This window comes from Sander vitreus, chromosome 12 (assembly GCF_031162955.1).
Source record: "Sander vitreus isolate 19-12246 chromosome 12, sanVit1, whole genome shotgun sequence".
NCBI classification, from domain to species: Eukaryota; Metazoa; Chordata; class Actinopteri; order Perciformes; family Percidae; genus Sander; species Sander vitreus.
Window position 1 is genome coordinate 12,489,958 of NC_135866.1, and position 25,657 is coordinate 12,515,614.

The following is a 25,657-nucleotide window of genomic DNA, read 5'->3' on the forward strand; positions in this document are numbered from 1 at the left end:
ACAGCTTGGTTAGGAAGACGGAAAGCTGGCGTTGTTAGTTTGGAAACATGCGGCGGAATGAGAGCACACCTTTAATAGTAGAAGACCAACTTAAAGTTTTGTCATTGACATAAGCGGACGTACGTGCCACTGTAAAATACCCTAGCGCGGAACTCGCGCAGCCCCCTTGGCGCATTTCATGGACATCTTTCGATGACAAGACCTGCACGCTGCGGGTTGCTCTCGGCTTCTACAGGGATCTCTAACGTGGAACATGGCGAGAGGGATGAGAGGGGCTCATTTCCTCGCTGTCTTTTTTACCTTTTCCGTAACACTTTTCAGGGACGCAAATGGACAAGGAAGCTTTAACGACTTAACAGGTTTTAGTTTGAGTCCTCCGTATTTCAACCTCGTTGATGGGTCTAGTATCTCTGCCACAGCAACCTGCGGTCAGGATGGTGCTGGGACACCGAGATATGAGTTATACTGTAAGCTTGTCGGAGGACCGACCAGCGGACATCCTACTCAAAATATACAGGTAAGAAAAAACTGGATGCGATCTCACGTTCGGTCCGTGCGTAAAAAGTAAATAACAACAATATGAAGACACTGCAATAGGAAATTACATTGTTTCTGGATACATATAGTTAACAGTAAGTTAGTTTCCATATATAACTATTGACAGAAAGTATGCCTATATTTAGCTGTTTTTATGAATTTTCGCTTACAAATGTTGTCTTTGTAAAAGCTCTGACAAGTATCCCTGCGATGGCCAAGTTGTACAACTGTCAGAAAAAGTTTTACACCGTTGTATTTGAGTTTTCCAAAGGAATAGCCCTTTCAACAGGTCTTGTGCCCTCTTGAGTTCTTCTGATGGTCCCTACATTACAGCAGTTGGAAATGGACATGCAAAAACCTCAAAGCAAAAAAAAAGATTGGATTGTGTTTGCAATATTTTTCATATTTGCAATAGGTTACAGTATACTATTTGCCAGTGCCTGTCTCCCGCATGTGGTTTTCTGCAATTATTTGGGTGTGTATGTCTCTGAATACCAACAATTTGACACCATTTAGGGTCAGTTCTGTGACTACTGCAACTCCATTGACCCAAACAAAGCCCACCCGGTGACCTACGCCATTGATGGGACAGAGCGCTGGTGGCAGAGCCCTCCTCTCTCCAGTGGACTGGACTACAACGAGGTGAATGTCACCCTGGACCTTGGGCAGGTGAGATTATCATACCATACTCTGCTATGAACAGCTGTTTACCTGCTGCTACCTGCAGTGTGAATGATGATTGCTGTGTGGTGACAGTTAAATATAGCACCTGAATGTTACAGAGGGAAGAGAAGGAACGTTTTCTGCCTTGGTCTTTGCTCTGCTGCTGTGAGATGAGTGATGTCGTTTGTGGGAGGTTGCAGAGCACCTTCACTGCTGTGCAGTTGCAACATATTTTGCACCATATTCTATTTCAGTGCTGTGTTTTGCTACTGCTTATGTGTTTTGGAAATGCTCGGAAGAAAGTTGTTTGACTAACGGTGTTTCATTCACAAATATTCCAAAGGTGTTACACGATTATGTTTTCAGTTTGACCTTCATCACCTCAGCCGACAGTGATCATGTGAATAATGTCCTGCAGTTGGATGCTTGGCTGGGGTTTGGCTCACAGCCCATAAAATTGCACCCTTACACTCAATTATCTACTGTGAGGAAAGAGAGGAATTCTTTTTCTGGATTAGGGATCAGAAGGATGTAAAATCAAATTTGAAGAGTGTAGATGGAGGCCTTGACCTCTTGTGCAAAGAGGGTTTTAACCAGTTGTGGAGCAGACCTCATTCAAAAAGAGAGCAACAAAAGAGCTCCTCTCCACACGTGTTGCATCTTTGGCTCCCAGTGGGCTCTGTGTCAGACAATGGTTGTTGGCTTTTCTATCTCTATTTTAAGGCAGACTGAGCTGAGCAAAAATCCTACATGGCTAAATATAGTCCACACTTACATGAGGATGGACACATGCATAGCCTGTAGGGATGTCTGACTCTAATACGTGGTAATGCTCAGTTTATTTCGGAGCCGGGAAAGTAGCATTATTGTATTATGGTGTGCTAAAAAGAGCGTGGCTAGATCTCTGATGGTGACTACCAACTGCACAACACCCTACACTGCCTTACTAACACCACCACCTCAACCACACACACACACACACACACACACACACACACACACACACACACACACACACACACACCTGTCACACATTTTTCTCTTCATGGTATCTGATGCAACCACCAAGACTGTAAACAGTGCTCACTCGTCACCATTGCATGCCATATGGTTGTTTTAGCACTCAAATCCTCAGAGCAGAAAAACGGATGCTGTGAGAAAACACCTGGCAAGTGTGGGGAAGATTTGTGATTTACTAATGAGAACTTTATTAGTTGGCAGCTTCCCAACCTCTGGTGTATGATCATATCAACAAACTCAACATTCAAGCACTCCTCTATAAGTAGAATAAAAAAGCCTAAATTGAGAGAAAAGAACCACAGAATGTGTATATATATTACTTAATGATAAAGGCTGTTTATATCTGAAATAGGTTATGATTTGGGACTGAAAGGAGTCTTTTGTTCTTCAGGCATTGTCCTAAAATTTTTTTTAGGTTTTATTCCAACCTACAAATGCAATCTCATGCATTCGAGCTGTCAAGTTGTTTGACTGTTCCATCTGAAGCTTGGTAGCTTTGTAGATTTCTTTTCAAATCCACAGGATAAATGAACTATGTGGGCTAGACCCGACTGAATGGGTTCTGTGGTTTCTTTCAAGACCAACACAGGTGGCTGTTCTGCTGTTGTCTATATACCTCTCAGTAGATATTTTAGATAACGGCATAGTTGATGTTTATGTTAAAATGGTGAGGTTCAAAGAGAGAGGCCTTTTTGACAGAGCTGTTTCCGGTTATAGAGGATTGTTTGAAGCATCGTCTGCCAAGTTTAAAGCTAGACTAATTTGACCAAAAGTGAACTCAATAGTTTGTCAGAGAAAATACACCAAAACGAGGCATAAAATACAATTTTGAGCATTATTAGAAATAAAACCTTCCAAAATGTTTAGCCAGCGGGAGCCTATGGCTCTATGGATGGCGATGTTTGGTCTGTGGGTCTACCACTTTGGTCCAAACTGAAATATCTCAAAAACTAAGCTGGTGAACATGGTAAACAGTATGCCTGCTAAACCTCAGCACTTGTGTAGGCTATTGTCATTGTGAGCATGTTAGCTTGGTGATTTTAGCATTAAGCTCAAAGCACCGTTGTGCTTAAGTACAGCCTATCAGAGCTGCTAGCAGGGCAGTAGTGTTAGTCTTGTTTTCATTCAAGCAACTTATCTTCAAATCTTGGTGGGACTTTCATTTACCAGCCCAAAGGCTGACTGCTTCTAGTGACATGATCACTCTCTAAATTGCCTCCAGCTCAGAAATCTCCAATGAACAAGGCCTGTGCCAGACAGGTCAATGCGAGCAGGTTGACCTGTTTTTGTGATTTCTTGGCTTTTGACCTGTGACCCATGACAAATCCAACCTTGAGTCAGGAAATGACCTCAATAATCTTCATTTGGCTTCTGTATAGATAAAGATGGTGTTTGGCATAAATGCCTTGTTTACTTCTAGAATAATTTGGCTCATAATTAGTGAATTTGAAGTAAGTAGATAATTGTGTGAGCACAGATCATATCTTAAATGATTTCCACTAAAACAGCTTTTGCCTTGTATGTGTTTATCTCTTCGCAATTTTGTTAATCTATATGTCAAGAACCAGTAAAACCTTTCTTATCCATCCCATTATAGATATCTGTGCCCACCAACATACATGGCTACTTTTCCAGGAACTTTTGCCCCTGTTAAACTATTTACAGAACACAGTAGGCAAGCCATTGTTCTGGTAAACATTTACACCACAAATCAAACAGCCAGTCACTACTTTTTTTCTGGGGAATGTATTTTAGGAGCCCTGACCACATGTGCTTATCTGCCTGAGTGAGCCCAGAGTAGACCATGTGAGACAAACATACCAGGGCTTACTGCTCTCGGTCTCTCATCTGATGAGACTGAGCTGCTTTTGATTTGTGGGCGTCAGTCGCTAAATGAACAGCAGACGTTATTGGTTTAAATGATGTTCTGATTAGTTGCTGGATTGATGTTCAATGTATCTAACTGGCATGTTATATGAAGGTTAAAGCTATGGATTATATCTGTAGGTGACAGGTGTTTATTGTGTTGTTGTTGATGATGATGTTGTGGTGTGTGTGGTAGTTCTGTGGCTTTATTGGGACTCATTGCCGAATATCTTGTTGTTTATCTGTGCAATATAGGTTATTTGCTTAGCATGCTATTATTTTAGATATACATGCTTTTTACTTTGTAGGGGATGTGAGTAAGTGCAAGAACATTGACATGATCTGGTTCAGGTTAATGCAATGGCTTTGGCACCGCTCACAGTTCTGCAATCGTCAAGAGACAAAACTCACAACTCAACTCAAAAGAACTCAATTTTAGAGACATTCCCCTGGAACCAAATCCCCTCTCTCAGGGGTCCACCTTCCGCCAAAGTTGGTCTGAATGTTTTATTTGCAGCTGTCGCCCCCTTTTGTGTTAGAATCCTTCTAGACGGTATTGTGTGACATCCTTTCTGTGCTCTCAGACTCTTACAAAGGTTTGGTTCTTTTTAAGCCTCTCTGAAAGTGACCTGACCCTCTCTTTTCACTCGATAAATGGGTAAAAATGGAGAGATGGTGTAATTTGGTGGTGAGAAAGTACTTAAACAGAAAACACACAATTCTCAGACTGAAAACATTCCACTTTCCCTTGTTTTATGATGCTTGCTTGCGTGCATGCATGTATGATCATGTGCGCGCTTGTGTGTTGTTGCATCCATCCAAATCATACAACAGGTGGTTAGCAAATATGTGGAGGCTATAATCCTAATTGAGGTGTCATGTGTTTTGAATATGTAATCTGAGACAAAGAACATATTACATTTCAGTTGAAAATCTATCTTATTTTGTTGTATATGCTTGATAATAAAGATTTGTCCATTCAGTGCAGCTGGCTCAGTCTGACCCTAGAGACATGATTGGCTGTTAGACATGTGCCCATTGCTGTGGTGACGATGGAGGTGATGTAAGTGGCCATCTTTAGCCGGGCTGCCTGAGGCGCCAGGCCATCCAGCAGCTATTTACTACTACACCTTGTGCTAGTTAGCAGCATAGCAGTCTGGCATCACTGTGGCGTGTTGGACTGCAGTTCCTCCTAAATTTGGAGCTCCGGTGTGGAAAAGCTTGTGGGGTTTAACATATGATCTGTTCACCTTTTTAAGGCCTTTGTCATATGTGGAAATGCTAATCATTGGTTTGAGGTTTACTGACGCAGGCATTGATGTAATAGGATGTGTTGGAGAGCAGAAGTTTTCCTAGACCCGTTTGAAAAGACAGTTTCATGAATAGTAGTACACCGAGAAGTGAAGCAAGAGGTGGAGGAAATACTGCATCAGAATAATATTGCAATAGTTTTCCTACACATTTTGTACTGAAACATTGAAATCTTGAATCTTTATGTTTTGTGCTCAATGTGTTTAAGTAAAAAAAATATGTTGGTCTTGAACCAATTGCAGCAAAAAGTCATAATTGAATCGAGAGTATTGCTAACATATCCAGAACCATCTAAGAAGCCGTCATTGGAAAAGGGCGGGCACTTTCAAAAGGTGATTGGATGAACCATCTGTGTATTACATCCGCTATTGTTGTTTTGAACGAACAGTTTTGGCCGTCACACACACAATATTGCGAGAATCCAGCTGTGTGCAAGGTAACTAACAAAAGGAATTGGAAAATACAAAATGTCTCACTTGTTTAGGTTAATAATGACATTTCATAAACAGGCAAACGTGTTGTGTTCAACGTAGAAAAGCAAACAGACAATTTTTGAACAGCTGCACCTCAGGCTTTTACAATGTGAAGATTGCTTACAAGTAAAGACTTGTATATACTCTATGTATTCTGTTACACCTACAAGTCTTTTGTGACTTTTGGCCAACATTTCTTTGTCACCATATAACTAATTCTGTCATGGAGACAGAGAAAAATACACCAGACTGCCCCTCTCCCCATCCATCACCCACCTGTTGCACACAGACAAACAGTTGCACATTGCATTGTTACAAACTGGAGGCCAACTGGTCCACCCCACTGTGCTGCAGTATGCTCTGTCTGGCAGGGCTGAGCCACTCCAACAGAAGGTGATGCCTCCTCTCCTTTGAATTTCATTCCTCTGATCTCACATCAGACTGACTCTCAGGAGCTCGCTGAGAAGGCTTCTATTCGTCAGTATTCTGATCTCACTGTAGATTTACTCCTCTTGGCTCTGTGGTGCCCTTTGGTTGGAATTTGGGATTAGGATATTTAATATCTGCTTCTTGACTGCACTTGTGGAAAATGTACTTATTGATGTTAGATTGCTAGCTTACATCCTGCCTGTCTAACAACAGATACAATTAGATATACGGTTTAAATGTTATGTACTGTGTCTACACATCTCATCTTCACATGGTAGCACACAACACCTGCTATTAGGGCAATACAATACCATTATAATATTGAATACATAGATTATGAAATAATCACTGGCACTATAGTTTCTGATTGAGAAGGCTGGGAGAAATTCCTAACCAGTCCACTTTACAGTACACTTCATTTGATTAATACAAAGAGATTATAATTGAAGAGCTCCACGTGGCAGGCACGGCAGCAGGAGCAACTGGCAAAGGGTCACGCAATCAGTCAAGTCAGTTTTATTTATATAGCAGTTGAAAACAACAGGAGTAGACCCAAAGTGCTTTTCAATCTAGGCAGATGGGTTAGGATCTGCCTCAGTACAGGTATACATGATTAAAGAAATAAAAGGTGCATAAAAGCAAAGGAAATAATACAATAAAACAATAATGCAGAGAAGGCACGACTAAAATAGAAACCTAAAACAACGAGCTTGGTAAAACCAAAGTAAAGAAAAAACAACAAAAAAGAAAAGAAGTAGAATGATAAAATCAAAGTCGAAGTAATAAAATAGGAAGTTATGAGAAATAGAACAAAACCAACAACATTAAAACATTAAAAAGCAATAAGAGGATGTTGAAAATAAGAGGGGACTTGCCATGGGGCAGCCTTAGACTAAACTACAAGCGAAAGGTGGATCTTTAAATTTGTTTTAAAATTGTCAATGGTGGAACAGGACTTAAAGGTAGGGTTGGTAACTATTTCCAATGTACACGTTTTATATATTATTTGAAATGGTCTTAACAACGTCGCCACATTGCTAACAGTAGTCTCGTTTCTTTTAAACATTCAGTATGATAATATTAATTAAAAAAAATTGTGAATGTGACTAGCAAGATAGTGGGTGTGAAGTTCAGTAGCCTTACAGACATTTTCAACAAACAGATTTAAAAAAAAGCCATGTCTATTTGCAAGGACACCACTCACCCTCTGTACGGAGAATACGTTACTGTTATTACCATCTGGCTTACGTTTTAGCACTCCCATGGCTCTTAAAAAGAGATACAAAAACTCTTTTATTCCTCGTTCCATTCAGGCACTCAACTTAGCTAAGAGGAGGTGATAGCTCTTGCTTATCTTAATTACCCCTGTATTTCTTTTTTTATTTCATTATCATTATTGATTATTACTTTCACTGTGTCCCCAACATAACTCTGTTGTGTGGTTTGTGTTGTATATTTCCATGTGATGTCTTCCTGCTGCATACAAATTGCCCTTCTGGGACAAAGAATAAACTGAACTGAACTGAATTAGGTTTTTGCTTACCAGAGTGAAGCAGTGCTTCCGCAGTTCACACTTCAAGGTGCACACACAAACTGTACAGATTCACGGTCAGGGGTCAATAATCCAGAAATGATAACACACACGCAAATACCCATTAGGTATGAAATGCCAGGGGTCAAAAGATTGTGAGTATGGCTGTGTGTTTTTTCAGAAAGAATTTACACGTTGCAACAAGTGAAATATGCTGTTGTTAAAATGGTGTTTGGTCATGAGGGACTTGGTTGACTGTGTTGCCATGTTGTGTTAATTGGAAGGTTAGAGGAGGTCTGGATACTTATACCTTGTATATGTGACACTATTATAGGGGGGCAAGGTCAGGAATTTGAGATGGGGTGGGGAGGCTGAGAGTGTACGTGTCAAACAGTTCATACCTGCCACAGCTCAACCCCTGACCTTTCTGACACCCACCCACAGCCTCCTACACTAAACATCTTGGCATAACACTGTTGTCGAGGGCCTAAGGGCTGCAGATGCAGGGATGGGCAGAAGATTGCTCTACTCAAATGTTATTCCAAGTGTGTTTGCCACAAGCCTGGCAATCTGTTTCATGTCTTTGTACGCCACTGGAATCCTTCATTGGTGCGCTTAGCATACCATCGCAGTATTTCAGGCTCCCTGCAAACAATACGTAGGTGCTGGACATATTTCAGGAGTTTCTGTTTAGACTGGCAGCACACAGTTGGAGAGACAGGCCTAAAATTAAGCGAAGCCGTGCCAGGACTGGCCCTGTCTTCCAAGATCATGCTGTCTGTTTCTCACTGGGTTTGTTTCCGGAGGATTCTTCTCACCATCACTCAGTTACTGGCATCAAGTCAGTGTTAGATACCACAGTGAATGGCATCACCACAGTCAGGCTAGATGAGAATTAAGTAAAGTTGGATGCATGAATTTACACAGTTTCATAGGAGTGAGAGTAAATAAGAAGTGGTCGGATTGTCTATTTCAGTGTTTTCTGATTTATTTAAGTTTAAAGTTCATTTTTAAAAATACTTTACAATTTTTCTAAGTATGTACAGTAAACAAAACACAGAACAGTATCACCGTTCCTCACCAGTAGGCAAAGGTATCAAACATCAGTATGCTTTTAGTAGTAAGTGAAATGTCCATTACAAAAGGTTGGCATCAAATGATTTAGTCTGATCGTAGTTATCATATTGGCAACAGTATTTCTAATGATACCCAGCCAGCACTAGGTAAAGCCTCACCCATTCTGAAACAAATGTGTGCTAAAACATGTTGGTTGAATGACTTGCAGACTACTGCAAATGTGCCACTAGCCAACCCCACAAATCCCCAGAGAGCATACATTTTGGTGTCTGTACTGTACCAGGACAGCAATGGAATTCTTTTATGGGTGAGGACATTGTTATCCTTCTTGGAAACCAGGAGAATCTCTTGTTGTTACCATCTTTATCTGTACCCATAACAAGTGGTGGAGAAGATTTTTACTGCTGCGCATTGCTGTCTGTGACAGGTTCCCAAAAGCAGTGGCATGCTTTGCTTTGGGGGCATTTGGAGGGAAGGGGAATGTGGCGCTATGTTTGGAATCTGAGATGGGTCCGGATGCCAGCCAGCACGTCTCTAGCCACCCCTACCCTTTTTACCCTCCCCCATCTTGCTCTCCTGCCTCCCTTTCCCCGGCCTTCCCTTGACGTCATCACAGCCCGTGCGAACTAAATTTCCTCCTGTTCCTCAGTGGAACCAGCATATTGATAGAAGGCAGCTCCTCTGAAAAAGCCTTGCTTCTGTTTTTAGATGGATGACAGCCCACATCTTGTTTGCATGCCCCCTAACCCTTTTTGCACATCCTGTTGCATGTGGGTGGAAGTGTGTTCTGATTAATTTCAAGACACACCCCATTTAAAGTTGAGCTCAGAAAGAGGTGTTTTAAGCTGTTTTATTTACTTATAGATTGACTGTTTTACTCATTGACTTGAGTGATTAAAGGACAGTCAAAAAAGGCTATTTGCAACCTAATGATTTTGTTTTTTTGTTATCAGGGATTGTTGACAGTTTTCAGAGAAAAATGGCCAGACAGTTCCCCAGCTGACCTCTGAGCTCTCTCACAATCCATCAACGCAAGAGCTCCTTGAACTTCGGGCCGTTACGTTTCAGGGTTGGGGGGAGAAATCAATCAAGATAATTGTGGATCCTTCTTGACACAGTCCAATACTCTTTGCTTTGCTATACGTGTTAGCATAGCTCCCTGCCTAATCCAAGGAGAGACAATCTGAATGTTTCAAATGCCCGCTGGGGGTTTTCATCAAGGCGCTGAGGGATGCTAGGCGAGTGTGGGCCTGCCTTCCTCTTTCTCAAAGAGAAGACAGTCTGTAAATGTCTTTTATTTCATTTATCATTTCAATCCTGAGGGCAGGTACTATAGGCTCAGCAAATATGCCTATAGTACCCTGTTGTTGAAACATTAAATAAATGTTGCTTTTGGATTTAAGCCAACATTGAAATTGAATGGAGATAAACTCTGTTTCAGCATTACAGAAACAAGACAAGGGTGTGGTGGTCAGGTGTAGGTGAGGCTTTTTGTTGACACTGTAGATGTCACGTGCAGGTTGGTGTCACAGGGTTTAAATTCCAAGCCACGCCAAGTCCATGCCAGATGATAACAAAGACAGCTTTGAGTATCACAAATTACTTTTCCATGTACAATGTTCAATCAAGCTGAAGTCACCCGCTTTTAGGGCTTGATGAGGATGCTGATGAACTGCAAACGAAACATACTGCTCTGAGCCTGACAGAAAGCTCAGTGTTGGCAGAAACAATCATTGGCATCATTTTCTGCCCTTGTATGGACTGTATATTCTGATGAAAGGTGATGATACAGAGTTCAGAGAATAGACACAGATCATGTGGGCTTAGCTGATGTCTTTTCACTAACCTGGCTGCACCTGCACCACATTTATTGACTTTATGCTAACAAATGTTGGTGAATTGATTGCTGTCTGGCCACACAGATAGGGCTGAAGTCAAGCTGAGAGAATAAAAACTCAGAGTGGGAGGCCTTGGTCCTGATTCATTGTGATTGCAAAATCCTAATTAAAGTTAGTTAGTTCTGTGGCGATCGCAGAGATACAACAACAAAGCTGATGTTGTGCCCCGGCTTTCACAAGAAAGGAAATAAGGGTATTGTCAGAGCTGGCGGCCAAGACTAGGGCCTTACTTGATAGAGCAATGAGAGCACAGGAAACTACATCATAATGCCAAAATCCGTTTAGAGCAGTGACTGCTTTTTGTTTAGCCTGCTCTTTGTGTTCTGGTTTTTAGCTCTTCCATGTGGCGTACGTCCTCCTCAAGTTTGCTAATTCACCTCGACCTGACCTCTGGGTGCTCGAGCGCTCTGTAGACAACGGGAGAACCTTCATACCCTGGCAGTATTTTGCACGTAAGTTCCTATGTGATTGTCTTTTTGCAACATTACAATTTTCATTGTATTCTTAAAACCAAGTCAGATGGTCAGATTTTGGGCTGGAAATCAACAGTAAAAGTTGCTTACACATATAACCTGCCAGTTCCCCAACTGTCAGTGATTTGTAGGTTAATCTAGTAAATCTGGAATGCATGTTTGTATTTTTTAAGTAAATTATATTCTTGTAAATGAATGTCTGCTATTCATCGGCTGTACAATTCCATAGTGATCCCTACTTGATGACAGCTTTTACACTTTTTGTTTATTGCACGAGGTAGCAGGATTTCTGTTCAGATGGTGTGTTTGGAATACACAGAAGACATTGGAAAGTGATTCATAAGAAGTACAGTGCAAAAACATAACAGCAGCAACCACTCATTAAGAAAATCTTGTTAGAATCACAAAAACACAGATATGGGGGATTGTCTTGTCTTTGTAATAAACAATTGTTAAATCATAATTAGCAGATTTTGTTTTAAAAAAAATGCTTTTTTTTATGGCAGACGTTATGACTATTTAAGGAAATGCACAGGTGTAACTAACAATGACCCACTAAACTATGCCAGAAATCCATCATGTAGAGTACAAGACTGGCACTGCTGAATGGAATGTAGCCATTATTATCGTTATTAATTACGCCTGTGTCTTTCCTGCCATGACAAGTCAGAATGTCTGCTCTGAAAAAGACCCATTGTGAGAATAGATTATAATTTGTTTAATAGCGCACATTTAATCCTGGCAGAATGATCAGCCTGCTTAAGAATTTAAGACAGGAAGTGTGAGGAAAAAAAGAGGAAATCAGAAGTAACCACAGAACATTGAATGAATTCCAGGATAAATGTCAGGCTTAAAACGTTTATGCTTTGGGGGTAAATTTTGGGTAAAAAGTGGCAAGTGGTGGTATGCAGTATATTTCAAACTTAATTTCCACGCCTGTTATTTCATACAATATCCAAATTACCTGAACTTCACACCTGAAAACATACTGAATTGGCACATCTGAGATGTGAAGTCTAATATCCAGGAGGCACCTGTGCACACAGATTGCCAGGAGACACAGCTGTGACTCATCAGATTTATAATATAAGAGTTTCTCTTTGCTATCGTTTTTACTTGATCCAAGTTCATGTTCGTGCAGAGACTCCACAACTCTCATCATTCATTCACTAAGTTTTAATGCTTTTTTTTGGGCTTTGTTTCTTTTTTCGCAAATGTTGTAACTGGATGTTACTCATCCTATAATTGTACAAATAACAATAGTACAAAAACACACGTATCGATGCAAGAAATTTCAAACATTACATATTTAACTTATTTTCATTTTTTAAATCCTGATAAATCCATTTGTCTCTTACATATCAGACTGCAAGCACCTGAACACAACAGTCATTGTTTCAGTAACTAAGTATTGGTGTGTTATAATAATTGGCGATAGAGAGTAGCTTTACAGAAGTCATCCATGGGATAATATTATTGTCTTTACATTAAAATGAAAAAGAAATGGAATATGGGGTGAGAAGTTAAAAGGCTTTTAATTAAAACATTTCTTTTTGGCAGATTCAAAGCGTGAGTGTATTGAAAAGTTCGGAAAGCACCCCAATGCTCGTATAGTGCATGATGATGACCAGATCTGCACCACAGACTACTCACGGATCGTCCCTTTGGAGAACGGAGAGGTAAAATATCATATTAAGTTCTAGGAAAACTATACCAAAATTGTGATAGTTTATGAGGTATCAGAAACAATCTTGTGAAATAAATACATTTGTGACGTCTAGATTGTGGTGTCTCTGGTCAACGGTCGGCCGGGGTCCAAAAACTTCACCTACTCGCCAGTGCTGCAGGACTTCACAAAGGCCACCAACATTCGTCTGCGCTTTCTCCGCACCAACACCTTGCTGGGCCACCTGATCTCTAAGGCCCAGAGAGATCCTACCGTCACACGCAGGGTGAGGCACATACTGTACGACCTCACACAAAGGTGTCATGCTGGCAGACTCTTGTTTCCCATTTGGGCAAGCCACATTTACAACTCTGACCCACCTACCCTCCAGCTTCCTTTTTGCTGACACAAACACACTGACCTGCTCCCCCCATCTCACACATTCATCCTTGTCAGAGCCTAATGCCATATCTGTCTGTCCAGTCATCATAATAATTCCTTTTGTAGAGACAGCTAGGACTACAGGTGCATAATATGACATTTCTCCTTACAGCAGGATAATGTATGTTAATATATCCTGTAACATAGCTTTAGTGAAATTGTATAAAGTAAATCTCTTAAAGATGGAATTCCAGAAATGTATCCTCAGCATTTATGTCCAAAACAGCTCATTAATTCATCTTTATTTTACATGCTGAGAATAGCTCAGTGATGTCAGCTGTTCATTCGTATCTTATCTCTTTTGTCGCACTGATTCACCTCATAAAACTAGCCTTGGCCCATGGATCATGGTTTAAGTTTCTACTAGTCAAAACGTGTGACTCACTTCTTCTGACAAGCAAAGTCAGACATTTGTTCTAGTGTGGGTGATGTTGCAGATAACATAGCTGTTACTTTGAAAATGTAGCTGGTGATAACATTTCCCCTATTTGTTGACAGTATTACTATAGTATCAAAGACATCAGCATTGGTGGACGCTGTGTTTGCCATGGCCATGCGCACGTGTGTGGTGGGGGGCGTAACCAGGACAACCCAAAGAGGTTAGTAATGTTCTTAATATTATGCAATGCTATTATTTTTGACACAATACTTGTGTGTGGTTAAAGCATTTTTCATCACTCATTAATTATAACCTGAACCGGTTCCTAATAAGCATTTTAAAAGTTAACTTTGATGTATAGCTTCAACCAGTAAATCCATTTCATGTGTTTATTCATTAACAGCAGTGAATAGTCTTTTTGTACAATGGGCTTCTGTGTATAAACAGTGTACTGAGATGACTTAATGCTGAAAAAATAGAGGCAAAGACCACAGAAATGCTGCCAGATCTAGTGATTTTAGTGATAGTGAATTGTTTTTGAGGAAGGACAATTACCTCATATGTTTTTACATTGACATCACCATTGTAAAGGGGAGCAGATTATTTTAATTACTCTGTTTACTGGCTGTGACGTTGTAAATAGTTGGTAAAAGGGCAAGATGTGTGATAAAGTGCTGCTCTGTTGCCCTCTGTATTCTGAACAGCTAAATAACAGAATAACATAACATTCATGGATGCTTCATTGTTGCTTTATTGTTTACTACCAACTTGGGCATTTTAAATGAATGTTCCCATTGGCTTAAAGCTGCTCCTATCAATGTTTTTATATTAACAATGGATGAAATGACTTTGCATAATGTGAAAAGTGTTGTTTGGAGTGACAAACACACAAAATTATTACCTGACTCTGCAGTTCATTTCAGCAATACAGAGCGTTTTAGTGTCTTTCAGCTCATTGTATTGTTTTTTTTTGGCTCACAGCTTTACTGTTTTGGTTCTTTCTCACTGTTTTCAGAAAACAGCGCTGATACTTGCCCAGCACCAAATGACAGACAGACAAAGTTAGCACTAGCTAGCTGGCAGCTAAAGAGTCAGATACTACTCTCAGGAGTTGGTAGAGACCAAAAAAGAGCTAAAAGTAGAATGTTGGACTTACATTCATCAGGTTATCTGAAACATTGACTCCAAATGAATGCTAATGTTGTGTCCGCTGTATAAATAGACAAGCGTTTGCCATAACACTTTGAAAAGGTAAGAATATGTCTGTGTGTACAGCTTGTTCTGCTGCCCTCAAGTGGGTAACAAAATAAATTAATGTAAGTTTAAGAAAGTTTTGGTTTTGTTGCAAATTAAAATGTGAGTATTACTAAATCCAGGTGTCTCTGTATCTCCCGTCTGTAGACTCCAGTGTGAGTGCCAACACAACACTTGTGGTGAGACATGTGACCGCTGCTGTCCAGGCTTTAACCAGAAGCCATGGCGTGTCGCGACTGTTGACAGCTCCAATGAGTGTCATCGTAAGTGTACATGTACAATGGTTCATTCAGTGTGTAAACAAAACCACAATCTGCTTCTCTCCACGCTGCTGGCTCCATAAACTACAGCCCCCAGAGCGGACTGAAGTGTCCTCTTGATATTTAAGCCCTGTTGTGGATGCCCTGTTATGGTATTGTAGAGAGCCTCAGTTGAATAGTTGAGAGGACATTCCTCATATGGTATGTATGAAGAACAGCACAATGCACAACTAGCTCCAGGATAACAGCTGTTTTGTTATACTAGCTCCAGGATAACAGCTTTTTTGTCAGCTAGTCAGCTAGTCAGCCAGGTAGCCAGGCCCGCGCCAGCCTGCCAGATAGTCCCCAATGCCAGTTTATCGGCGAGCCACCCAGTCAGCCAGCAGAGCCTGCGTCAACTGGAATCTAATTGCTTTGGACTGTTGGCAAATTTTACCTTCATGAAAAATGACCTTGTTGCAGCCCCAAAAAAAACAGAGAGAAAGATGAAGAAGACTCTAATTAGTGCACTTATGCAGTGGAAATGCACCCTAACCACTCATAAACTTTAATGAGACAGGGGTGGTATAGAGGAAGAGGATGCGCCTTCTTGTTTACTTTGGATTTTATAGTTTCTCTTCATACTTAACACCCAGACTTAAAACTCTTTTTTGGAGAATGAGTAGCTTAAGGTGCTTAAACACTGACAGGGGTAGTCTGCTGAGGTGTATAGAGTAATTGTGTGTGTGTGTGTGTGTGTGTGTGTGTGTGTGTGTGTGTGTGTGTGTGCACGTGCGTGCGTGCGTCTGTCTCGGGGGTTTCCTCCTCAGCTTGCCAGTGTTTCTCCCATGCCTTTGACTGTTATTATGACCAAGATGTGGAAAAGAGGGGAGCAAGTTTAGACACCTTCGGAAGGTACGACGGAGGAGGAGTGTGCATCAACTGCCAGGTATGAAATGCATGTCAAGTCTAAACTGATTCCTGTGTGTGGTTGTAGGAGAGGTGGAAGGTATACAAAATTATAGAAAAAAATACGATGTTGTCTGTGTGTATCTTTATTGAGTCCTATATGGAGCATTTGATACTGCTGCACCATTTTGGGTTTGTGATGTTGAAACAAACTTTTTCCATTTGCTCTTACTACTCCAAGAAATTGATTTTGTTTAATTTTCTTTCGTCAAAAAAAAGTTTATTAAGTGTTTATTCATGATAAGTGTAAGCGTCCCTCTGGACTATGATACAGAGGCAAGAGTGTATGAAAGCATTGTGTCCTGTCAAATGCGTCAATGTGCTTTTTAAGTGAGAGATTCTAAGTTACAGATTAATGAAGACTCTTGTGCTCATTATGTAAGAATTATGGCTCACACATTAGTTGTGTGTTCTTCTTTAGCACAACACTGCTGGAGTGAACTGTGAGCAATGCCTTGAAGGTTTCTACAGACCTTATGGAGTACCTCCTGAGTCTCCCACCGGATGCATACGTGAGTTGCATTTTCTGTGTTTGTCCACTTGATTTAATGTAACATTGTAATGCACAATTTTAAATTCTCCTTTTTGTGTTACTTCCTTTTTTGATCATTGTGTGCAAGTGCTGCAATTTGTTTTCATTTTGTATCGCTAGACATGGTTGTGGAAATGACATTAAATGGATATAAATTCTTCAGGTACCAGTTCAAATCAGTTTCTGCAGCTGCTTCAATTAATGCAATGAAAGCATATTACGAGGATATAACTTGTTAGGGTTGAACTTTGCCATCTGTCAAATTTCCAGGCTATAGCACTAGATAATGTAATAGAAATATAACGTCTCACCATGTAGGTATTTGACCTGCAGTATGTATGACGAACAAGTGAAGCCAAAACAGTGTTATATTCACAGAGAGGCATCATTGTCTTGTTTGAGACAGACACAAATGGCATCATGGCACAAGCACCAATGGCACCACTGCTTATATTATTGCTAAATTGGGCTCTGCTCTTGTTCACATTACTTTAATGGTCCCTGGCTGTTGCTCGCCATATAAATAGCTGCCAGTTGTGTTTGGACATTAGAGAGTAGTGGAATTAAACTGGTTGCCCTGAGCACTTTGAAAAGTAAACCATAAAATCCATAAAATCAATTAAGTCAGCTCAGCAGAAGAAGGTGTTTGTTTTTGCAAAAGCAGAGTCACTAAAGGTTCAATAATCATTGTTTCTTCTGAGATCTCTCATTTTGAGATGATCGATAGAATAGTTGAAAGCTTTCTGAGCTTGTAACTTATATTTTATGTCATGTACAGTAAATGTGTTTTTGCCACAACTAGGGCTGGGTATCATTCAAAAAATGTTGGTACCGGTACTGATAACAATACCGTGACTTCGATACCGGTTCCTAAACAATACTTTTTTCGATGCCAATTTTATAAAACAAAAAGAAATTACAACATTACACATTACGGCACAAATCGTTTTATTTACTTCGTGAATCCTATCTCTATGCTTGTTTTTCCTGCGTGTCTCTACAACGTGTAACGTTAGACAGCCAATCCCCAACATTATTAGATCTTGGTAGAAGCATGCTGCATGCTTATTGGGTCACTGACGCTGATGCGATTTACTCCTTAGGTATTGAAATTGGATATTGAATGACGAGGCATTTTTCGATACTCGATACTTTATAGGCAATTTGGTCTGTGCCTAAAAAGTCTTGAATTCGGTACCCAACCCTAGCCACAACCAGTAATTCTGTAAGGTGTTTATGCATATGGATGTCCATGTTAAAAGTCTACATCGATGCATCTGAAGGTGCACATTTGTCTGTAAATGTTAATTGATAAAGAAACCATGCAACCCCACCAGCCTGCAGGTGTGATGAAAGGACTACAGTCGGCTGTGAAATGGGGTCTGGAAGGTGTATCTGCAAGCCACAATTTGCTGGAGAAAACTGCGATCGCTGTGCTGAGGGATACTATTACTACCCTCAGTGCATTCGTAAGTTTCTTTTTCTCTTATCACATACAAGATACCCAATTTAGCTTTATCCTTACCCTTGTCCCTTTGGATCATGGACAACAGATACAAATGTTTGTGTTTGGGAGCTCAGTGTATCAAGGTATACACAGTCAGGTGAAACTGAGTCCACTCTTTGACGTCTGGAATCAGTTTCATGTTCCCCCTTTTTTCTTTGTCAGGTTTCCCCTTGAGGGAGGAATATAACTTTTTTGGACTTGTTATTATTATATAATCAAAGAAGTATGTACATGCAGGAGGATGTATGCACATGCTACAGTATTGACTAACTGTTCCACATGCCACACCTTCATCTTAAACTCAGATATTAGACACACAAGGAGAATTTCCCCATCTTATCTCATTCTGATCTGGCTACAGACTCAGGTGTCTGCCAGGGCGCAGAGATAAGCCACCCAGTCTTTCATCTTCCATCTTTTTGAGTAGTTTGTTCTTCCAGTCTTTGACTGACATAAGTCCTTTCTAAGGTCTCTAGTTGAACTTGCTACAGCATTCAGCTTCTGTTTTCCTGGAATTTGAACTTCTAAACTGACGGTCACTCAAACTTTAAACTTTAAAAATGTAATCAAACTTTAAATTTAACTTGAATTAGTTTAACTAGTCCATATAATGGGTCATAGAGAGGCACCCTATCCATGTAAAGAGTTACATTTATTTTTCCCTAATCCTAATTATACCATTCACTGTAAACCACTTTGCTTGACCTGTGGTATCATCCTTAACATTCATGCTTGTTTTATTCAGCTATAATACATGACACATCTGTATTCTGCCCCAGGTGTAATGTTTCTTATGTCACATAACGTGAAATTAATTGTAGACTGAAAACGTCTTGGCATTTTATGAGCAATAGATAGATTTATTACTAGAAGTTATTAAAACTAGGTCTCTCATCTCCAGGTTGTTAGCACTGACACACTGTCTAAACATGCATGACAGTCATTAGGAGGCTGTCTGGGTTCCAGGCTCTTCTCTGCTGTTTTGTGTGATACAGTAGATCAAAGTCAATTTAGTTTTTTGCTGGTAGTAGGCTATGATTCTTTACATATAGGGATCACAATGTTACAGGAAGAGTTTGACACTTAAAATTATTTGGGACTTATTTGTTTTCTTACCAAAAGTTAGATGAGAGGATTGCTACTACTCTTTTGTCTGTTAATGCTAGATATGTAGTAGTTAGCTTAGCTTAGCATAATGACTGGAAAAGGGGAAACAGCAAGCCTGGATCTATCTGGCTCTATCTAAAGTTACTGAAACCACTAAGAAAGTGAATGAGCATATTTTTCAAAATGTTGAACTATTCCTTTAATAATGTTTGCCTCTATCTGCATTGCATTCTCTTGTTTATGTTTTTTTTTTTTCATGTCAATTTTAAATGTTACAGCAAAAGCAATGCCCCACTGCGATAAATAAAGTTGACACTTGGGGTTTTACTTCATCACCGTTTCCCATCAGTGGATGTCTTAATTTCGTTGCCTTTCCTTTGCAATCAGGATATCCCGTATACCAGACGACCACCAAATCCCCTGCAGGACCTATTGTGGGTAAGTTCAATCAACGAGATGTTGCAGTGTCTCATACCACAATTTAGCTTGACAGATGTATTTAAACAATCATTTAAAATGCTTTTACTGTTGATCCTATTTAGTTCCTCTTTGTTTCTCCATCCTTTTCCTTTCTCTCTGGATAGGGCCCACCGCTTGCCCTATGGGTTATTTCGGCTCACCCAGCTGTCAGCGTGAGTGTGATTACACATGATATGTTGTGCTACTATTCTTTCATTTTTATTGCTTCTTCTCATTTGCATTACTGTATTTAAAAAAAATATATAAAAGAATGAAACTGAATCCTCTTTAAGAGCTTTTTTACAGGGCAGTCCTCTACTTTTATGTCACCTGAGTCACATTTACTTCCAGGCAGCCCTGGTTGATAAAAAGTGCTTTGGAGGACTATGTAAGGTACCACTAAGTCTGACTTGTTTTTTTGTAGAGTTAAATGTTATGATGTGATGTTAACATGTGGCAAGGGGCAGTCAAGAAAGGCTTAATGTATATAGACACGACTTAAGGTCAGACAATGTTTGTAGGCCTTATGAAAACACAACTGGCAGTAGGCCTATATTATGATTATGGGTTGAATGCGACGGTTGAAATGAATGAGTAAATCTGCTGCTCAGTGAAAGCAGATCTCTTGCAATCGTTGAGCAAAATTGATGGTCTTAAATTATCATGTCTGTCGGCTGGGGATTTAAGTTCAAGTGGCCTCCCTCCTCTCATGATAGCAATAGTCAGTTGGGACTGTGAGAACTAACCAGTCTATTATTAGTTGTTATAAATTCCCTTTTCTGGTTTCCCCCAAGCTGGAAAACACATTATTAGTAATATGGCATTTCTATTAAAACAAAGACCTTTAGTCCTGTCTTATAATTTGTCAGAGAATCTAAGCAAACAATAACTTTCCTTTAACTTGTATGAAGAATGTGCCCTGGGAGCTGACTGAGAAGGAATTTTATCAGCAGCCTTAGAAAAGCTGATTTTGCTTAGGGGCAAAAGCAGTGTAAGTCTCTCTGGTGGCTGTCCTGTCTTAGTGCCAAGTCTATTCACATACCAATACCAAGGGAGGCTTGGTAAGACGTGAGCACCAGTGTAGCCGTACCACTGTGTGCCACAATATGAGAATAGTTCAATTGACGGAAGTATTTGTCATTCCCTGTTATTCAGCTGGACCAAAGAAAGAACTTAGTCTCATTTATAAGCAGGCTTCAGGGTTCAACTGGGTTACTCATTTGAATTTCTATTAGCTAGGATTTAATTGGTTTACTTTTATTGTTAAAATAAACATTTCTAATGTGTTTGTGCACAGAGTGTATATGTGACTACAGAGGGACAGCATACGGGGTGTGCGATGCTTCAGGTCGCTGTCTGTGCCGTCAGGGTGTGGAGGGGGAGCGATGCGACCGCTGTCGCCAAGGATACCACTCCTTCCCAAACTGTCGGGGTGAGAAAGAATCACCATGCCAACGAGCATTTAGTGTAACTTGTCTAAATAATTATTAAACATGACCTTTATTTTTTAAGTAGATTGCCACGAGAGGTTATGATGTACATGTAAACAAAGACAGCATGTCACAAAAGGAAATGGGGATTTGTTTCCATATGGCTATGTAGCCAGTAGTGATATTTCTGGACTAATTGCAGATAAACAGTAAGGGTTGGTGCGTAAAGAATTTTAACAGTTTGTCCGGCGAACTTTCGCTTGATTGTTAGACAAAAGTGTCCCTTTCTCTGCGTGAACATGCTCACACTAGTTTCTGGAGCAAGTAGACTTCAAGCAGGGCTAAGTTTTAGGCAATTTTAAACTCTATGCTTAAGACCTTTGACACTTGAACCTTGAGGCTCTAAAATGACTTCCTGAGTAGCCCACACCAACAGAATCTTTTTTATATTTTCACCAGCTGAAATTTTAACAATCGCACAATGTTTATATAAATGAATGTTTTTTTTAAAAGTATTCTTTAACCGATTTTATGTAGATTTTAAGGAACCCTGCAGCCCTATACAGATACAAACTGAATGATAACTGATTATTTTGATTCTAATAAGAAATAAGGAGTGTCTAACTGTGCAAATTTGCAAAAGCAGCAGCTCATGACCCTCTTTCTCTTCCTCCAGAGTGTGTCTGTGATGGGGCTGGTGTGGCTGACGGTGTGTGCAGTCCAAATGGCCAGTGTGTTTGCTTTCCTAACTATGCGGGACAGGATTGTGACGAATGTGCACCAGGCTACTATGGATACCCAGACTGTGCTGGTGAGTGGCTTTGATCCCTCTTACCACGACAGATAGACCAGTTGTGTGCATGAGATCTTAGTGCTGGTGGAAAAAATGCTGCTGCTGGTTTCACTGGGCTTACTGTGGCCTCTTCTCATGACTCTGTGGAGCAAACATGCTCCTTCTCCCACAGTATCCCGTAAAACCCTATGTTGTCATCCGCATTTATTTGTTAATCTATTCTGCATAACACAACTTTTCTCAGAGAGCTGGAGCATGAGAAATATATTCTTCCTTCTAGGGAATCATATTCCCAAGAATAGACAACTGGGAATCACGGAAGGAAATCAGATTCTGGAAAACAGAAAAAAAACAGGATTCATTTTAAACCCTTTTTTCATACCAGATTCACCTAACCCTTATGATGATAAAACTACAGGCTTACATTTGAGGTTCTTACTTCAACTTGTTTCTGTCCCCAGTCTGCCAATGTTCACAGGAAGGCTCATACGGCAGCATATGCAACCCACTGTCGGGTCAGTGTCTGTGTCTCCCAGGGGTGGTGGGCCAGCAGTGTGACCGCTGTGCCTCTGGACTCAGGTTCCCCCAGTGCTCAGGTAACCACATCAGGAACCATCATACTCATGAATTAAGTCATATTGGGAGCAGCAGTTAGACCAGTGGTATTTAATATGGCATGGTTTAGTAATGTCCACTTGATATAAAATATTTTACTACCTTTAAGCCATGCTTGATAGTCCGCTGCAGAAAGTAACAATACAATTTGCTGATTTACTAATGTTTTTGTTGTGGATTCATTTTGTGCTTTCAGCCCCTATCAGTGTGTGTAACCAAGCAGGAACTGAAGCCACTGATCCACGAACGGTATGTTACTCTCAATAAACTTCTTTGGACGCTTCAGAAGAGGAAATTATCTTCACTAGATTTTTCTGCGTGCGAAAGTCGTCGGACGACACCAGTTTCTGAACATACCCATGCTGAGAAATACAGAGACGGTTTTGTGGAGCTGATAATCATAATTAGCTTTGTATCAACTCATTTGGCAATGGTTTAAATGTACCGGACGTTCATTAATATAAAGAAGTTACGCACTAAAGCTTTAAAGAGGAAGAAAAACAATAACTAGTTTCTGGATGGTCATCCCTCCACTCTATTTTGGAACATATCCTATGTTTGAAAAAAAGAAAAACTTAAAATTTCCAGTCATTCAGAAAACTGGCTCTGCAGCCTGTGACTGATTTCAGTCAGTTTAGATTTTAAACAAATATAACCTGGCATTCAACAGTAGCTATCAGTTTCAACAGTCCTTAGATTCCTTATCTGTTATTTCAGGGCTCCTGCCGCTGCCTAGCAAACGTGGAGGGAACCCTGTGTGACAGGTGTAAACCTCTCTACTGGAAACTAAATACAGACAACTCTCGTGGCTGTATAGGTAAGTGACCGGAAATCTAAAAAGAACGGAAAACTGTTAATGACTTAATTTTGTGAATGATGTAAGAAAATAGGAAAAAAGGAAATACTTAGTTGACCACCTGTCAGCCAAAAATGCCCCTGTCTAATTCATTTTCTCGAGGAGTATTACCGGTAGTTCGGATCACTGACCCCATTTTTTCCCACTGCATTGAATCAGTAGCAATCTGACAAGGCACTGATATGGGTCTTGGCCCCTCTTACCCAGTGGATATGTCAACACAACCCTGTCAACAAGGCCTGATCTGCCTTCCTGTCCCTAAGAGGGGAGCTGAGGAAAAACACATAAATAAAGGCAAATTCCTGTTAACTGCTCAGTGTGGAGCTGCAAGCAAAACCAAAACCTTCATGCTGTGACTTTGTAGTAATAAGTACCTAGTGGCACGTTAAAAACAATACCTCTGGACTTCTACACCCAGACAAAAATAACTCTGTCTTAATCCTCTGAAAATGCTTGATTTTGAGAATAATAAGGTGGCTCCCATTATTCAGCCAGAGAGGGAACAGCTTCAGGCTGCCAGCTACCTGTCTAATGTTGCAGAACAAGAATGTTGTCTCTACCACAACCCCTGAAGACAAGAAGAAAATGGAAAAAAGAACTTTTAATATCCTAAGAATGCCTCTGGTGGACTGTGGCCGGACATTAAGGGGAAGTTTTTTTTCACTGTGTTGAAAGCAAGCTGTGGCAGTAAAGCTATTTTTGACCTTTGATGTGCAGATCTGTGAAGATTGTGGGGTTTTGTGCTGTTGCGTTTCACCCATGAAAGTGACAAATTCCTGCAATCAGAGTCTATTCACTGGAGATCCACCTTTATACTTTCATAACCTCTCCCCCATATTTCTCTCTCTGACTCTCTAATACCAGAGTGTCGGTGTGATGTGAAAGGGACCCTGAGTGGTGTTGGAGAGTGTGAACAGGTGAGTATTTCATTATTACCTGCAGTGACTGATACACATCTATTAATCAAATTAGATGAAACTGTTATCGTACCGAGTTTTGAATGAATGGCTCAGCCACAGTTTTGTTTGTCTTATATTCTCCTGATTATCTGTTTGTTTAGAAAAGTGGACAGTGTCACTGTAAACCTAATGCATGTGGACATGCATGTGACACCTGTAAAGATGGATACTTCCTGCTGCAGAGAAAGCAGTATTTGGGCTGTCAAGGTAAGACAATCTTTTTAACCAAACTAATACCACATCTCACTTACATAGTATGTACTGTTAACTATGTTACTACAGCATATGATAATATGAGGAATAATGAATAAGCATGCAGGCTGTTACCTTCAACAGAAGGTTTAAATCAGGTTAACCAGAAAATCTTGTTTCTGTGGACCTCCAGCGGTTTAACATCTCATTGTTGCAGTGATATACAGTATAAGTGTACTCAGGATGTGGTCAGTAGTACACGCATCCTCACAAATAATGACTTTTACTCTCCCTGACAGGTTGTCAGTGTGATGTAGGTGGTGCCATTGGCATGGCGTGCGATGAGATGTCGGGACAGTGTTGGTGTCGGAAGAATGTAGTTGGCCGTGAATGCACTGAGTAAGATAATTATAATGCTTTAAAAAATGTTAGGATTCAGGCAAAAGTTAACATTAAATATTTTCTCTTATGCAAATAGAACAAAGTTTTCATCAAATTCCCATGCCCCTTGTAGGCCAGCTCCAAGTTACTATTTCCCCACTCTCCATCAACTGAAGTTTGAGGTTGAGGATGGCACTACGCCAAATGCCAGACCAGTCCGCTTTGGTTATAACGCCCAAGAGTTCCCAGATTTCAGCTGGAAAGGTTATGCTGTAATGTCTCCTGCACAGGTTTGTACATATTTACATTGGTACCTTAATATATTTGATACACAAATGTGATTATTCTTATAAATTAAAGTATGGCCAGGCAGTTTTTTGAAATATCTGCCATTTCAACAACCTTATAGCGTCCTTTTTCAGTCTATTCTCATGCCACCATGAATGTTTTACTTTTACTTCTGCACTGATATTCCTGCTTAAAGCACACAATCTTCTATTATATCAGGGCTGATGTGGGATTGTGGACACCGGGGGCCAGATATAAACGATGGGTTCGCACAAAAACCATGCATACACCTTTTCCCATACATAAACTGAT

General features: G+C 40.3%; 1 protein-coding gene across 2 annotated transcripts in view; it reads left to right on the forward strand.

The window, feature by feature from the left end:
* The window catches only part of LOC144526406 (laminin subunit alpha-3-like), a 55,946-nt gene continuing 30,289 nt past the window's right edge, over positions 1 to 25,657 (forward strand). The window contains exons 1-21 of one of the 2 annotated variants that reach the window (XM_078263874.1): positions 1 to 517; positions 1,054 to 1,206; positions 11,140 to 11,257; positions 12,839 to 12,957; positions 13,060 to 13,230; positions 13,884 to 13,984; positions 15,166 to 15,281; positions 16,088 to 16,206; positions 16,648 to 16,738; positions 18,096 to 18,227; positions 19,760 to 19,810; positions 19,957 to 20,004; positions 21,129 to 21,263; positions 21,938 to 22,072; positions 22,516 to 22,650; positions 22,866 to 22,918; positions 23,387 to 23,486; positions 24,390 to 24,442; positions 24,586 to 24,691; positions 24,976 to 25,075; positions 25,191 to 25,347. In XM_078263874.1, the coding sequence (XP_078120000.1) occupies positions 254 to 517; positions 1,054 to 1,206; positions 11,140 to 11,257; positions 12,839 to 12,957; positions 13,060 to 13,230; positions 13,884 to 13,984; positions 15,166 to 15,281; positions 16,088 to 16,206; positions 16,648 to 16,738; positions 18,096 to 18,227; positions 19,760 to 19,810; positions 19,957 to 20,004; positions 21,129 to 21,263; positions 21,938 to 22,072; positions 22,516 to 22,650; positions 22,866 to 22,918; positions 23,387 to 23,486; positions 24,390 to 24,442; positions 24,586 to 24,691; positions 24,976 to 25,075; positions 25,191 to 25,347 (2,457 nt within the window). In that variant the 5' untranslated portion in view covers positions 1 to 253. The remainder of the gene's footprint in view (positions 518 to 1,053; positions 1,207 to 11,139; positions 11,258 to 12,838; positions 12,958 to 13,059; positions 13,231 to 13,883; positions 13,985 to 15,165; positions 15,282 to 16,087; positions 16,207 to 16,647; positions 16,739 to 18,095; positions 18,228 to 19,759; positions 19,811 to 19,956; positions 20,005 to 21,128; positions 21,264 to 21,937; positions 22,073 to 22,515; positions 22,651 to 22,865; positions 22,919 to 23,386; positions 23,487 to 24,389; positions 24,443 to 24,585; positions 24,692 to 24,975; positions 25,076 to 25,190; positions 25,348 to 25,657) is intronic. The other variant, XM_078263875.1, reaches the window with a different exon arrangement.